General features: G+C 44.1%; 1 protein-coding gene across 12 annotated transcripts in view; it reads right to left on the bottom strand.

The window, feature by feature from the left end:
* Positions 1 to 16,536, bottom strand: part of LOC140196399 (uncharacterized) — a 94,138-nt gene that overhangs the window by 29,990 nt on the left and 47,612 nt on the right. For 11 of the 12 annotated variants that reach the window (XM_072255534.1, XM_072255533.1, XM_072255536.1 and 8 more), the window contains 12 exons: positions 14,887 to 14,983; positions 14,731 to 14,762; positions 12,113 to 12,221; positions 11,950 to 11,981; positions 9,324 to 9,432; positions 9,161 to 9,192; positions 6,534 to 6,642; positions 6,370 to 6,401; positions 3,762 to 3,870; positions 3,599 to 3,630; positions 984 to 1,092; positions 821 to 852 (listed from right to left, as the gene is read on the bottom strand). In XM_072255534.1, coding sequence (XP_072111635.1) covers positions 821 to 852; positions 984 to 1,092; positions 3,599 to 3,630; positions 3,762 to 3,870; positions 6,370 to 6,401; positions 6,534 to 6,642; positions 9,161 to 9,192; positions 9,324 to 9,432; positions 11,950 to 11,981; positions 12,113 to 12,221; positions 14,731 to 14,762; positions 14,887 to 14,983 — 834 coding nt within the window. The remainder of the gene's footprint in view (positions 1 to 820; positions 853 to 983; positions 1,093 to 3,598; positions 3,631 to 3,761; positions 3,871 to 6,369; positions 6,402 to 6,533; positions 6,643 to 9,160; positions 9,193 to 9,323; positions 9,433 to 11,949; positions 11,982 to 12,112; positions 12,222 to 14,730; positions 14,763 to 14,886; positions 14,984 to 16,536) is intronic. The other variant, XM_072255538.1, reaches the window with a different exon arrangement.

The following is a 16,536-nucleotide window of genomic DNA, read 5'->3' as shown; positions in this document are numbered from 1 at the left end:
GGAAGATGTAGAAACCTTGTGGGTAGAGTTAAGAAGCATCAAAAGGTCAAAAACCTTAATAGTAGTTCTGTACAGGCCTCCCTACAGAGTCTGGGAGGTGGACCATAGGTTACAACAGGAAATAGAAAAAGGTGAGTCAAATGGGCAATGTTATGGTAGTCATGGGAGATTTTAACATGCAGGTCGATTGGGAAAAATCAGGTTGGCAATGGACCTCAAGAGAGCGAATCTGTTGAAAGCCTATGAAATTGCTTTTTAGATCAATTTGTCATTAACCCAACTAGGGGATCAGCTATACTGGATTCTATGTTATGTAATAAACCAGAGGCGACTAGAGAGCTTAAGGTGAAAGAACCCATCGGAACCAGTGGTCACAATATAATTGAGTTCAACTTGAAATTTGATAGGGAGAAAGTAAAATCTGATGTAGCAGTATTTCCATGCAGTGCGTGAAATTACAGTGGTATCGAGGAGTTGGCCAAAGTAAATTGGAAGGAGCTGATGAGGCGCATTTCTCAGAAAACTTTGTAAGATACAGATCATATGCTCTCCAAAAATGAAGAAATACTCAAATGGTAAAATAGTTGTGGAGTTAGTGAGAAACAATAAAACATTTCACATAGTTGTTAAACGTGAAAGAGAGCATGGCCAATGTCAAGAGTAAAAGTGTGCAATTTTTTTTAATAGATCCAGCCTGGATGGATTGCAGTCACTTGGGAACAATGGGAGAAATGATCAATTGTAGCAGGAACTGCGAGTGGTTTATTAAAGAAAAGGTAGAAGAGGACTTGTTCATGTCTAATATTGGCTGTTTTCTTACCTCTTGTCCTGTTGAAACTTGCAGTGAGTGATCTAAAGGAGAGAAGGAATTAAGCACATCAGAAGAGTTTCTGAATATTCCCACGTGGTCAGTCATATTTCTTGCAGCAGGTGCTGAAGCCACCAGCCATGCTGATGCTTTGGGCCCGCAGCTTCCAACGTACCTTGAGGGGTCTCAGGATTTCCTCCTGTAATGTCCTCAGAATCTTCCTGCTTCTCTTCTTGTGGCTGAGCAAGAGTTTCTTCGCCTTTTACAACATCCACATTCTTCACCTGTGTGAGAGCATGAAAGAAAGAAAGCAGGATATTAATTTTTCAATAATTGGACAGAGTCACTTAACAGGGATGTCCTGCTCACTCACAGTTTATCTCAGGGAAGTTCATTTGCCTGTGTGCAGTGCTCCAGGATTCTGATATATTCCATGTTCCAATGCACTCAGTACGTTGTTTACTCTGACCAACACATAGTTCTCACATGTACGGGGTCTATCAGCGGCGACAACAGAGCTCTACAAACCACATAGAAGTACAGAAGTGATAAGTGGAATGGCCACTGGTAGGAGTGGTCAGCGGCAAGAGCAGAAACATCAGGCTTCAGCTCAAAAGAGGCTTCGGCTCAGACGAGGCGTTGGCTCTGTGTAAAGCGTCTGTTAAGCTTCCTTTTTGTTTTTATTCTCTCTTATTGTACCAATTAAATGCTGTGGTGTGTTCTTGGTGCAAGGTGTTAGAGAACTGGGAGACCCAGAGTCTCCCGGGGAACTACATCTGCGTGAAGTGCATCCGGCTGCAGCTCCTTGAAGACCGTGTTAGGGATCTGGAGCAGCAACTAGATTACCTTTGGCTGGTACTGGAGAGTGAAGAGATAATTGATCAACGTTACAGGGAAGTGGACATCCCAAAGGAGGCGAGTAGCTTGGGGACTGTCAGGAAAAATGGAAATAGGCAGTTTGAGCAGAGCACACCTGCAGCCATCACCCTCAGATATATGTAGACCGCATTGGATACGTATTAGGGGGATGACTTCCTGGGAGAATGCCACAGCGACCGGGTTACAGGCACTGCTCATGGGTCAGTGCAGCAGAAGAGAAAAATAGAGTGGTAGTGATAGAGGACTCAGAGGTGAAGAGGACAGACAGGAGAATATGTAGGCGGGAATGGGACACCCAGATAGTATGTTGCCTCCCAGATGCCAGGGTTAGTTATGTCTCAGATCAAGTCCACAGTATTTTGGGGATGAGCCAAATGTCTTGGTACATATTGGTACGAATGACATAGAAAGTAAAAGCAAAGAGGTCCTGAAAAGAGAATTTATAGAGCTAGTTAGAAAGCTGAGAAGCAGGACCTCCTGGGTAGTAAATTCTGGATTGCTGCCTTTGCCACAGGCCAGTGAGGGCAGAACAGGACAATTTGGAAGATAAATGTGTGGCTGAGAAGCTGGTGCATGGGGCAGGACTTCTGGTTCTTGGATCATTGGGAACTCTTCCGGAGGAGGTATGACCAGTTCAAAACTGACCTGAACCCAAAAGGGACCAATATTCTTGTGGGCAGGTTGTTAGAGCTGTTAGTTGCAGGGGGAAAGGGACGGATGGTAAAAAAGTAAAGATAAGCATGCAGTCCGATTGTCAGGAAGGGCAGGCAGGAGATGGGATTTGTTGCAGCCAACTGGCTGAGTATCAAAACTTTAGGGATGCAGAATCAGAAAGGATAGCAAACACGGTACTCAAGGTGTTGTATCTCATGCACATAGTACAAAGTGGATGACCTTGTTGTACTATTACAGATTACCACGTATGATGTTTTAGCCATCACTGAATCGTGGCTGAAGGATGGTTGTAGTTGGGAGCTGAATGTCCTAAGTTACATGTTACATCAGAGGGATAGGAAGGTAGGCAGAGTGGGTGGTGTGGTTCTACTGGTAAAGAATGGCATAAAATCAATAGACAGATGTGACATAGGATCGGAAGATGTAGAAACCTTGTGGGTAGAGTTAAGAAACATCAAAAGGTCAAAAACCTTAATAGTAGTTCTGTACAGGCCTCCCTACAGAGTCTGGGAGGTGGACCATAGGTTACAACAGGAAATAGAAAAAGGTGAGTCAAATGGGCAATGTTATGGTAGTCATGGGAGATTTTAACATGCAGGTCGATTGGGAAAAATCAGGTTGGCAATGGACCTCAAGAGAGCGAATCTGTTGAAAGCCTATGAAATTGCTTTTTAGATCAATTTGTCATTAACCCAACTAGGGGATCAGCTATACTGGATTCTATGTTATGTAATAAACCAGAGGCGACTAGAGAGCTTAAGGTGAAAGAACCCATCGGAACCAGTGGTCACAATATAATTGAGTTCAACTTGAAATTTGATAGGGAGAAAGTAAAATCTGATGTAGCAGTATTTCCATGCAGTGCGTGAAATTACAGTGGTATCGAGGAGTTGGCCAAAGTAAATTGGAAGGAGCTGATGAGGCGCATTTCTCAGAAAACTTTGTAAGATACAGATCATATGCTCTCCAAAAATGAAGAAATACTCAAATGGTAAAATAGTTGTGGAGTTAGTGAGAAACAATAAAACATTTCACATAGTTGTTAAACGTGAAAGAGAGCATGGCCAATGTCAAGAGTAAAAGTGTGCAATTTTTTTTAATAGATCCAGCCTGGATGGATTGCAGTCACTTGGGAACAATGGGAGAAATGATCAATTGTAGCAGGAACTGCGAGTGGTTTATTAAAGAAAAGGTAGAAGAGGACTTGTTCATGTCTAATATTGGCTCTTTTCTTACCTCTTGTCCTGTTGAAACTTGCAGTGAGTGATCTAAAGGAGAGAAGGAATTAAGCACATCAGAAGAGTTTCTGAATATTCCCACGTGGTCAGTCATATTTCTTGCAGCAGGTGCTGAAGCCACCAGCCATGCTGATGCTTTGGGCCCGCAGCTTCCAACGTACCTTGAGGGGTCTCAGGATTTCCTCCTGTAATGTCCACAGAATCTTCCTGCTTCTCTTCTTGTGGCTGAGCAAGAGTTTCTTCGCCTTTTACAACATCCACATTCTTCACCTGTGTGAGAGCATGAAAGAAAGAAAGCAGGATATTAATTTTTCAATAATTGGACAGAGTCACTTAACAGCGATGTCCTGCTCACTCACAGTTTATCTCAGGGAAGTTCATTTGCCTGTGTGCAGTGCTCCAGGATTCTGATATATTCCATGCTCCAATGCACTCAGTACATTGTTTACTCTGACCAACACATAGTTCTCACATGTACGGGGTCTATCAGCGGCGACAACAGAGCTCTACAAACCACATAGAAGTACAGAAGTGATAAGTGGAATGGCCACTGGTAGGAGTGGTCAGCGGCAAGAGCAGAAACATCAGGCTTCGGCTCAAAAGAGGCTTCGGCTCAGACGAGGCGTTGGCTCTGTGTAAAGCGTCTGTTAAGCTTCCTTTTTGTTTTTATTCTCTCTTATTGTACCAATTAAATGCTGTGGTGTGTTCTTGGTGCAAGGTGTTAGAGAACTGGGAGACCCAGAGTCTCCCGGGGAACTACATCTGCGTGAAGTGCATCCGGCTGCAGCTCCTTGAAGACCGTGTTAGGGATCTGGAGCAGCAACTTGATTACCTTTGGCTGGTACTGGAGAGTGAAGAGATAATTGATCAACGTTACAGGGAAGTGGACATCCCAAAGGAGGCGAGTAGCTTGGGGACTGTCAGGAAAAATGGAAATAGGCAGTTTGAGCAGAGCACACCTGCAGCCATCACCCTCAGATATATGTAGACCGCATTGGATACGTATTAGGGGGATGACTTCCTGGGAGAATGCCACAGCGACCGGGTTACAGGCACTGCTCATGGGTCAGTGCAGCAGAAGAGAAAAATAGAGTGGTAGTGATAGAGGACTCAGAGGTGAAGAGGACAGACAGGAGAATATGTAGGCGGGAATGGGACACCCAGATAGTATGTTGCCTCCCAGATGCCAGGGTTAGTTATGTCTCAGATCAAGTCCACAGTATTTTGGGGATGACCCAAATGTCTTGGTACATATTGGTACGAATGACATAGAAAGTAAAAGCAAAGAGGTCCTGAAAAGAGAATTTATAGAGCTAGTTAGAAAGCTGAGAAGCAGGACCTCCTGGGTAGTAAATTCTGGATTGCTGCCTTTGCCACAGGCCAGTGAGGGCAGAACAGGACAATTTGGAAGAGAAATGTGTGGCTGAGAAGCTGGTGCATGGGGCAGGACTTCTGGTTCTTGGATCATTGGGATCTCTTCCGGAGGAGGTATGACAAGTTCAAAACTGACCTGAACCCAAAAGGGACCAATATTCTTGTGGGCAGGTTGTTAGAGCTGTTAGTTGCAGGGGGAAAGGGACGGATGGTAAAAAAGTAAAGATAAGCATGCAGTCCGATTGTCAGGAAGGGCAGGCAGGAGATGGGATTTGTTGCAGCCAACTGGCTGAGTATCAAAACTTTAGGGATGCAGAATCAGAAAGGATAGCAAACACGGTACTCAAGGTGTTGTATCTCATGCACATAGTACAAAGTGGATGACCTTGTTGTACTATTACAGATTACCACGTATGATGTTGTAGCCATCACTGAATCGTGGCTGAAGGATGGTTGTAGTTGGGAGCTGAATGTCCTAAGTTACATGTTATATCAGAGGGATAGGAAGGTAGGCAGAGTGGGTGGTGTGGTTCTACTGGTAAAGAATGGCATAAAATCAATAGACAGATGTGACATAGGATCGGAAGATGTAGAAACCTTGTGGGTAGAGTTAAGAAACATCAAAAGGTCAAAAACCTTAATAGTAGTTCTGTACAGGCCTCCCTACTGAGTCTGGGAGGTGGACCATAGGTTACAACAGGAAATAGAAAAAGGTGAGTCAAATGGGCAATGTTATGGTAGTCATGGGAGATTTTAACATGCAGGTCGATTGGGAAAAATCAGGTTGGCAATGGACCTCAAGAGAGCGAATCTGTTGAAAGCCTATGAAATTGCTTTTTAGATCAATTTGTCATTAACCCAACTAGGTTATACTGGATTCTATGTTATGTAATAAACCAGAGGCGACTAGAGAGCTTAAGGTGAAAGAACCCATCGGAACCAGTGGTCACAATATAATTGAGTTCAACTTGAAATTTGATAGGTAGAAAGTAAAATCTGATGTAGCAGTATTTCCATGCAGTGCGTGAAATTACAGTGGTATCGAGGAGTTGGCCAAAGTAAATTGGAAGGAGCTGATGAGGCGCATTTCTCGGAAAACTTTGTAAGATACAGATCATATGCTCTCCAAAAATGAAGAAATACTCAAATGGTAAAATAGTTGTGGAGTTAGTGAGAAACAATAAAACATTTCACACAGTTGTTAAACGTGAAAGAGAGCATGGCCAATGTCAAGAGTAAAAGTGTGCAATTTTTTTTAATAGATCCAGCCTGGATGGATTGCAGTGATTTGGGAACAATGGGAGAAATGATCAATTGTAGCAGGAACTGCGAGTGGTTTATTAAAGAAAAGGTAGAAGAGGACTTGTTCATGTCTAATATTGGCTGTTTTCTTACCTCTTGTCCTGTTGAAACTTGCAGTGAGTGATCTAAAGGAGAGAAGGAATTAAGCACATCAGAAGAGTTTCTGAATATTCCCACGTGGTCAGTCATGTTTCTTGCAGCAGGTGCTCGAGCCCACCAGCCATGCTGATGCTTTGGGCCCGCAGCTTCCAACCTACCTTGAGGGGTCTCAGGATTTCCTCCTGTAATGTCCGCAGAATCTTCCTGCTTCTCTTCTTGTGGCTGAGCAAGAGTTTCTTCGCCTTTTACAACATCCACATTCTTCACCTGTGTGAGAGCATGAAAGAAAGAAAACAGGATATTAATTTTTCAATAATTGGACAGAGGCACTTAACATGAATGTCCTGCTCACTCACAGTTTATCTCAGGGAAGTTCATTTGCCTGTGTGCAGTGCTCCAGGATTCTGATATATTCCATGTTCCAATGCACTCAGTACATTGTTTACTCTGACCAACACATAGTTCTCACATGTACGGGGTCTATCAGCGGCGACAACAGAGCTCTACAAACCACATAGAAGTACAGAAGTGATAAGTGGCATGGCCACTGGTAGGAGTGGTCAGCGGCAAGAGCAGAAACATCAGGCTTCGGCTCAAAAGAGGCTTCGGCTCAGACGAGGCATTGGCTCTGTGTAAAGCGTCTGTTAAGCTTCCTTTTTGTTTTTATTCTCTCTTATTGTACCAATTAAATGCTGTGGTGTGTTCTTGGTGCAAGGTGTTAGAGAACTGGGAGACCCAGAGTCTCCCGGGGAACTACATCTGCGTGAAGTGCATCCGGCTGCAGCTCCTTGAAGACCGTGTTAGGGATCTGGAGCAGCAACTAGATTACCTTTGGCTGGTACTGGAGAGTGAAGAGATAATTGATCAACGTTACAGGGAAGTGGACATCCCAAAGGAGGCGAGTAGCTTGGGGACTGTCAGAAAAAATGGAAATAGGCAGTTTGAGCAGAGCACACCTGCAGCCATCACCCTCAGATATATGTAGACCGCATTGGATACGTATTAGGGGGATGACTTCCTGGGAGAAATCCACAGCGACCGGGTTACAGGCACTGCGCATGGGTCTGTGCTGCAGAAGAGAAAAAGAGAGAAGAAGAGAGCGGTAGTGATAGAGGACTCAGTGGTGAAGGGAACAGACAGGAGATTATGTGGACGTGAACAGAACACCCGGATAGTATGTTGCCTCCCAGATGCCAGGGTCAGGGATGTCTCAGATCGCGTCCACAACATTTTGGAGATCAGCCAATTATCTTGGTACGTATTGGTACCAATGACATAGAAAGGAAAAGCAAAGAGGTCCTGAAAAGAGAATTTAGAAAGCTAGGTAGAAAGCTGAGAAGCAATTTCTGGATTGCTGCCTGTGCCACAGGCCAGTGAGTGTAGAACAGGACGATTTGGGAGATAAATGTGTGGCTGAGAAGCTGGTGCATGGGGCAGAACTTCAGGTTCTTGGATCATTGGCATCTCTTCTGGAGGAGGTATGACCAGTTCAAAAGTGACCTGAATCCAAGAGGGACCAATATTCTTGTGAGCTGGTTTGTTAGAGCTGTTGGGGAGTGTTTAAACTAATTTTGCAGGGGGTAAGGAACGGATGGTAAAAAAATAAAGATAAGCATTAGGTCCGATGGTCAGGAAGGGCAGGCAGGAGATGAGATTTGTTGCAGCCAACAGGCTGAGTATCAACACCTTAGGGATGCAGAATCAGAAAGGATAGCAAACACGGTACTCAAGGTGTTGTATCTCAATGCACATAGAACAAAATGGATGACCTTGTTGTACTATTACAGATTACCAGATATGATGTTGTAGCCATCACTGAATCGTGGCTGAAGGATGATTGTAGTGGGAGCTGAATGTCCTAAGTTACATGTTACATCAGAGGGATAGGAAGGGAGGCAGAGTGGGTGGTGTGTTTCTACTGGTAAAGAATGACATAAATCTATAGACAGATGTGACATAGGATCGGAAGATGTTGAATCCTTGTGGGTAGAGTTAAGAAACATCAAAAGGTCAAAAACCTTAATAGTAGTTCTGTACAGGCCTCCCTACAGTGTCTGGGAGGTGGACCATAGGTTACAACAGGAAATAGAAAAAGGTGAGTCAAAAGGGCAATGTTATGGTAGTTATGGGAGAGTTTAACATGCAGGTCGATTGGGAAAAATCAGGATGGCAATGAATCTCAAGACAGCGAATCTGTTGAATGCCTACAAAATGGCTTTTTAGAGCAATTTGTCGTTAACCCAACTAGGGGATCAGCTATACTGGATTCTCTGTTATGTAATGAACCAGAGGCGATTAGAGAGCTTAAGGTGAAAGAACCCATCCGAACCAGTGGTCACAATATAATTGAGTTCAACTTGAAATTTGATAGGGAGAAAGTAAAGTCTGATGTAGCAGTATTTCCATGCAGTGCGTGAAATTACAGTGGTATGCGAGGAGTTGGCCAAAGTAAATTGGAAGGAGCTGATGACGCGCATTTCTTGGAAAACTTTGTAAGATGCAGATCATATGCTCTCCAAAGATGAAGAAATACTCAAATGGTAAAATAGTTGTGGAGTTAGTGAGAAACAATAAAACATTTCACACTGTTGTTAAACGTGAAAGAGAGCATGGCCAATGTCAAGAGTAAAAGTGTGCAATTTTTTTTAATTCATCCTGCCTGGATGGATTGTAGTCACTTGGGGACAATGGGAGAAATGATCAATTGTAGCAGGAACTGCGAGTGGTTTATTAAAGAAAAGGTAGAAGAGGACTTGTTCATGTCTAATATTGGCTCTTTTCTTACCTCTTGTCCTATTGAAACTTGCAGTGAGTGATCTAAAGGAGAGAAGGAATTAAGTACATCAGTCGAGTTTATGAATATTCCCACGTGGTCAGTCATGTTTCTTGCAGCAGGTGCTGAAGCCACCAGCCATGCTGATGCTTTGTGCCCGCAGATTCCAACATACCTTGAGGGGTCTCAGGATTTCCTCCTGTAATGTCCGCAGAATCTTCCTGCTTCTCTTCTTGTGGCTGAGCAAGAGTTTCTTCGCCTTTTACAACATCCACATTCTTCACCTGTGTGAGAGCATGAAAGAAAGAAAGCAGGATATTAATTTTTCAATAATTGGGCAGAGTCCCTTAACAGGGATGTCCTGCTCACTTACAGTTTATCTCAGGGAAGTTCATTTGCCTGTGTGCAGTGCTCCAGGATTCTGATATATTCCATGTTCCAATGCACTCAGTACATTGTTTACTCTGACCAACACATAGTTCTCACACGTACGGGGTCTATCAGCGGCGACAACAGAGCTCTACAAACCACATAGAAGTACAGAAGTGATAAGTGGAATGGCCACTGGTAGGAGTGGTCAGCGGCAAGAGCAGAAACATCAGGCTTCGGCTCAAAGGAGGCTTCTGCTCAGACGAGGCGTTGGCTCTGTGTAAAGCGTCTGTTAAGCTTCCTTTTTGTTTTTATTCTCTCTTATTGTACCAATTAAATGCTGTGGTGTGTTCTTGGTGCAAGGTGTTAGAGAACTGGGAGACCCAGAGTCTCCCGGGGAACTACATCTGCGTGAAGTGCATCCGGCTGCAGCTCCTTGAAGACCGTGTTAGGGATCTGGAGCAGCAACTGGATTACCTTTGGCTTGTACTGGAGAGTGAAGAAATAATTGATCAACGTTACAGGGAAGTGGACATCCCAAAGGAGGCGAGTAGCTTGGGGACTGTCAGGAAAAATGGAAATAGGCAGTTTGAGCAGAGCACACCTGCAGCCATCACCCTCAGATATATGTAGACCGCATTGGATATGCATTAGGGGGATGAATTCCTGGGAGAATGCCACAGCAACCGGGTTACAGGCACTGCGCATGGGTCTGTGCTGCAGAAGAGAAAAAGAGAGAAGAAGAGAGCAGTAGTGATAGAGGACTCAGTGGTGAAGGGGACAGACAGGAGATTATGTGGACGTGAACGGGACACCCGGATAGTATGTTGCCTCCCAGATGCCAGGGTCAGGGATGTCTCAGATCGCGTCCATAACATTTTGGAGATCAGCCAATTATCTTGGTACGTATTGGTACCAATGACATAGAAAGGAAAAGCAAAGAGGTCCTGAAAAGAGAATTTAGAAAGCTAGGTAGAAAGCTGAGAAGCAATTTCTGGATTGCTGCCTGTGCAACATGCCAGTGAGTGTAGAACAGGACGATTTGGGAGATAAATGTGTGGCTGAGAAGCTGGTGCATGGGGCAGAACTTCAGGTTCTTGGATCATTGGCATCTCTTCTGGAGGAGGTATGACCAGTTCAAAAGTGACCTGAATCCAAGAGGGACCAATATTCTTGTGGGCAGGTTTGTTAGAGCTGTTGGGGAGGGTTTAAACTAATTTTGCAGGGGGTAAGGAACGGATGGTAAAAAAATAAAGATAAGCATTAGGTCCGATGGTCAGGAAGGGCAGGCAGGAGATGAGATTTGTTGCAGCCAACAGGCTGAGTATCAGAACTTTAGGGATGCAGAATCAGAGAGGATAGCAAACACGGTACTCAAGGTGTTGTATCTCAATGCACATAGAACAAAATGGATGACCTTGTTGTACTATTACAGATTACCAGATATGATGTTGTAGCCATCACTGAATCGTGGCTGAAGGATGGTTGTAGTGGGAGCTGAATGTCCTAAGTTACACGTTACATCAGAGGGATAGGAAGGTAGTCAGAGTGGGTGGTGTGGCTCTACTGGTAAAGAATGGCATAAATCAATAGACAGATGTGACATAGGATCGGAAGATGTAGAATCCTTGTGGGTAGAGTTAAGAAACATCAAAAGGTCAAAAACCTTAATAGTAGTTCTGTACAGGCCTCCCTACAGTGTCTGGGAGGTGGACCATAGGTTACAACTGGAAATAGAAAAAGGTGAGTCAAAAGGGCAATGTTATGGTAGTTATGGGAGATTCTAACATGCAGGTCGATTGGGAAAAATCAGGATGGCAATGAATCTCAAGACAGCGAATCTGTTGAATGCCTACAAAATGGCTTTTTAGAGCAATTTGTCGTTAACCCAACTAGGGGATCAGCTATACTGGATTCTCTGTTATGTAATGAACCAGAGGCGATTAGAGAGCTTAAGGTGAAAGAACCCATCCGAACCAGTGGTCACAATATAATTGAGTTCAACTTGAAATTTGATAGGGAGAAAGTAAAGTCTGATGTAGCAGTATTTCCGTGGAGTGAGTGAAATTACAGTTGTATGAGAAGAGTTGGCCAAATTAAATTGGAAGGAGCTGCAGACGCGCATTTCTTGGAAAAATGTGGAAGGCACAGGTCATATGTCCTCCAAAACTGAAGAAATACTCAAATGGTAAAATGGTTGTGGAGTTAATGAGAAACAATAAAACATTTCACTCTGTTGTTAAAGGTGAAAGAGAGTACGGCCAATATCACGAGTAAAACTATGCAATTTTTTTAAATTGATCCAGCCTGGATGGATTGCAGTGACTTGGTGACAGTGGGGAAATGATCAACTGTAGCAGGAACTGTGAGCAGTTTATTAAAGAAAAGGTAGAAGAGGACTTGTTCATATTCAATATTTGCTGTTTCCTTACCTCTTGTCCTGTTGAAACTTGCTGTGATTGGTCTAAAGGAGAGAAGGAATTAACCACATCAGAAGAGTTTTTGATATCCCCACGTGGTCAGTCATGTTTCTTGCAGCAGGTGCTCGAGCCCACCAGCCATGCTGATGCTTTGTGCCCGCAGCTTACAACGTACCTTGAGGGGTCTCAGGATTTCCTCCTGTAGTGTCCTCAGAATTATCTTGCTTCACTTCTTGTGCCTGAGCAGGTGTTTCTTCATCTTTTACCGCATCCACATTATTCACCTGTGTGAGAGCATGAAAGAAGGACAGCAGGATATTAATTTTTCAATAATTGGACAGAGTCACTTAACAGGGATGTCCGGGCTCACTGGCATTTTATCTCAGGGAAGTTCATTTGCCTGTGTGCAGTGCTCCAAGATTCTGATATATTCCATGTTCCAATGCACTCAGTACATTGTTTACTCTGACCAACACATGCTTCTCACATGTACGGGGCCTATCAGCGGCGTCAACAGAGCTCTACAAACTACATAGAAGTACAGAAGGGTTAAGCGGAATGGCCACTGGTAGGAGTGGTCAGCGGCATGAGTAGAAACATCAGGCTTCGGCTCAAAAGAGACTTTGGCTCGGAAGAGGCGTTGGCTCTGTGTAAATCCTCTGTTAAGTTTCCTTTTTGTTTTTATTCTCTCTTATTGCACCAATTAAATGCTGTGGTGTGTTCTTGGTGCAAGGTGTTAGAGAACTGGGAGACCCAGAGTCTCTAGGGGAACTACATCTGCGTGACATGCATCCGGGTACAGCTCCTTGAAGACCGTGTTAGGGATCTGGAGCAGCAACTGGATTACCTTTGGCTTGTACTGGAGAGTGAAGAGATAATTGATCAACGTTACAGGGAAGTGGACATCCCGAAGGAGGCGAGTAGCTTGGGGACTGTCAGGAAAAATGGAAATAGGCAGTTTGAGCAGAGCACACCTGCGGCCATCACCCTCAGATATATGTAGACCGCATTGGATACGTATTAGGGGGATGGCTTCCTGGGAGAATGCCACAGCGACCGGGTTACAGGCACTGCTCATGGGTCAGTGCAGCAGAAGAGAAAAATAGAGTGGTAGTGATAGAGGACTCAGAGGTGAAGAGGACAGACAGGAGAATATGTAGCCGGGAATGGGACACCCAGATAGTATGTTGCCTCCCAGATGCCAGGGTTAGTTATGTCTCAGATCAAGTCCACAGTATTTTGGGGATGAGCCAAATGTCTTGGTACATATTGGTACGAATGACATAGAAAGTAAAAGCAAAGGGGTCCTGAAAAGAGAATTTATAGAGCTAGTTAGAAAGCTGAGAAGCAGGACCTCCTGGGTAGTAAATTCTGGATTGCTGCCTTTGCCACAGGCCAGTGAGGGCAGAACAGGACAATTTGGAAGAGAAATGTGTGGCTGAGAAGCTGGTGCATGGGGCAGGACTTCTGGTTCTTGAATCATTGGGATCTCTTCCGGAGGAGGTATGACCAGTTCAAAACTGACCTGAACCCAAAAGGGACCAATATTCTTGTGGGCAGGTTGTTAGAGCTGTTAGTTGCAGGGGGAAAAGGACGGATGGTAAAAAAGTAAAGATAAGCATGCAGTCCGATTGTCAGGAAGGGCAGGCAGGAGATGGGATTTGTTGCAGCCTACAGGCTGAGTATCAGAACTTTAGGGATGCAGAATCAGAAAGGATAGCAAACACGGTACTCAAGGTGTTGTATCTCAATGCACATAGAAAAAAATGGATGACCTTGTTGTACTATTACAGATTACCAGATATGATGTTGTAGCCATCACTGAATCGTGGCTGAAGGATGGTTGAAGTTGGGAGCTGAATGTCCTGAGTTACATTTTACATCAGAAGGATAGGAAGGTAGGCAGAGGGGGTGGTGTGGCTCTACTGGTAAAGAATGGCATAAAATCAATAGACAGATGTGACATAGGATCGGAAGATGTTGAATCCTTGTGGGTTGAGTTAAGAAATATCAAAAGGTAAAAAAACCTTAATAGTAGTTCTGTACAGGCCTCCCTACAGTGTCTGGGAGGTGGACCATAGGTTACAACAGGAAATAGAAAAAGGTGAGTCAAAAGGGCAATGTTATGGTAGTCATGGGAGATTTTAACATGCAGGTCGATTGGGAAAAATCAGGATGGCAATGAATCTCAAGACAGCGAATCTGTTGAATGCCTACAAAATGGCTTTTTAGAGCAATTTGTCGTTAACCCAACTAGGGGATCAGCTATACTGGATTCTCTGTTATGTAATGAACCAGAGGCGATTAGAGAGCTTAAGGTGAAAGAACCCATCCGAACCAGTGGTCACAATATAATTGAGTTCAACTTGAAATTTGATAGGGAGAAAGTAAAGTCTGATGTAGCAGTATTTCCATGCAGTGCGTGAAATTACAGTGGTATGCGAGGAGTTGGCCAAAGTAAATTGGAAGGAGCTGATGACGCGCATTTCTTGGAAAAATTGTGAGATGCAGGTCATATGCTCTCCAAAAATGAAGAAATACTCAAATGGTAAAATAGTTGTGGAGTTAGTGAGAAACAATAAAACATTTCACACTGTTGTTAAACGTGAAAGAGAGCATGGCCAATGTCAAGAGTAAAAGTGTGCAATTTTTTTTAATTGATCCAGCCTGGATGGATTGCAGTGACTTGGTGACAGCGGGAGAAATGATCAGTTGTAGCAGGAACTGTGAGCGGTTTATTAAAGAAAAGGTAGAAGAGGACTTGTTCATGTTCAATATTTGCTGTTTCCTTACCTCTTGTCCTGTTGAAACTTGCAGTGAGTGATCTAAAGGAGAGAAGCATATCAGAAGAGTTAATGAATATTCCCATGTGGTCAGTCATGTTTCTTCCAGCTTGTGCTCAAGCCCACCAGCCACGCCAATACTTTGGGTCCACAGCTTCCAACCTACCTTGAGGGGTCTCAAGATTTCCTCCTGTAATGTCCACAGAATGATCCTGCTTCACTTCTTGTGTTTCTTCGTGTTTCGCAACATCTACATTATTCAGCTGTTTTAAGAGCATGAAAGAAAGAAAGCAGGAGATTAGTTTTTCAATAATGAGACAGAGTCCCTGAAGAGGGATGTCCTGCTCACTCACAGTTTATCTCAGGGAAGTTCATTTGCCTGTGTGCAGTGCTCCAGGATTCTGATATATTCCATGTTCCAATGCATACAGTACATTGTTTACTCTGACCAACAAATGGTTCTCACATGTACAGGGCGTATCAGCAGCATCAACAGAGCTGTACGAACTATAGAGAAGTACAGAAGGGATAAGCGGAATGGCCACAGACAGGAGTAGGCCAGTGGCAAGAGTAGAAACATCAGGCTTTGGCTTAAAAGCAGCTTCGGCTCGGAGAAGGCATTGGCTCTGTGTAAAACGTCTGTTAATTTTCCTTTTTGTTTTTTTTTCCCTCTTATTGTATCAAATAAATGCTGCTGTGTGCTCTTGGTGCCAGATGTTAGAGAACTGGGAGACCCAGAGTCTCCCAGGGAACTACATCTACGTGAAGTGCACCCAGCTGCAGCTCCTTGAAGACCGTGTTGGGGATCTGGAGCAGCAAATGGATGACCTTCGGCTTGTACGGGAGAGTGAGGAGATAATTGATCAACGCTGCAGGGAAGTAGTCACCCCGAGGTTGCAGGAGGCGAGTAGCTTGGTGACTGTCAGGAAAAGTGGAAATAGGCAGTTAGAGCAGAGCACACCTGCAGCCATTCCCCTCAAATATAAGTATACCACTTTGGAATCTTACGTGGGGGATGACTTCCTGGGAGAATGCCACAGCAACCGGGTTACAGGCACTGTGCATCGGTCTAGGGTGCAGAAGGGAAAAAGAGAGAAGAAGAGAGCAGTAGTTATAATAGACTCAGTGGTGAAGAGGACAGACAGGAGATTATATAGATGTGAACAGGACACCCGGATAGTATGTTGCCTCCCAGATGCCAGGGTTAGTTATGTCTCAGATCAAGTCCACAACATTTTGGGGATGAGCCAAATGTCTTGGTACATATTGTTACGAATGACATAGAAAGTAAAAGCAAAGAGGTCCTGAAAAGAGAATTTAGAGAGCTAGGTAGAAAGCTGAGAAGCAGGACCTCCTGGGTAGTAATTTCTGGATTGCTGCCTTTGCCACAGGCCAGTGAGTGTAGAACAGGACGATTTGGGAGATAAATGTGTGGCTGAGAAGCTGGTGCATGGGGCAGGACTTCTGGTTCTTGAACCATTGGCATCTCTTCTGGAGGAGGTATGACCAGTTCAAAACTGACCTGAACCAAAGGGAGACCAATATTCTTGTGGGCAGGTTTGTTTGAACTGTTGGGGAGGATTTAAAATAATTTTGCAGAGGGGAAGGGACAGATGGTAAAAAAGTAAAGATAAGCATGCAGTCTGACGGTCAGGAAGGGCAGGCAGGAGATGGGATTTAGTTGCAGCCAACAGGATGAGTATCAAAACATTAGGGATGCAGAATCAGAAAGGATAGCAAACACGGTACTCAAGGTGCTGTATCTCAATGCACATAGTACAAAGTGGATGACCTTGTTCTACTGTTACAGATTACC

The sequence above is a fragment of the Mobula birostris genome, chromosome 4, assembly GCF_030028105.1.
Source record: "Mobula birostris isolate sMobBir1 chromosome 4, sMobBir1.hap1, whole genome shotgun sequence".
NCBI classification, from domain to species: Eukaryota; Metazoa; Chordata; class Chondrichthyes; order Myliobatiformes; family Myliobatidae; genus Mobula; species Mobula birostris.
This window is presented reverse-complemented; position numbering and strand designations above follow the sequence as displayed.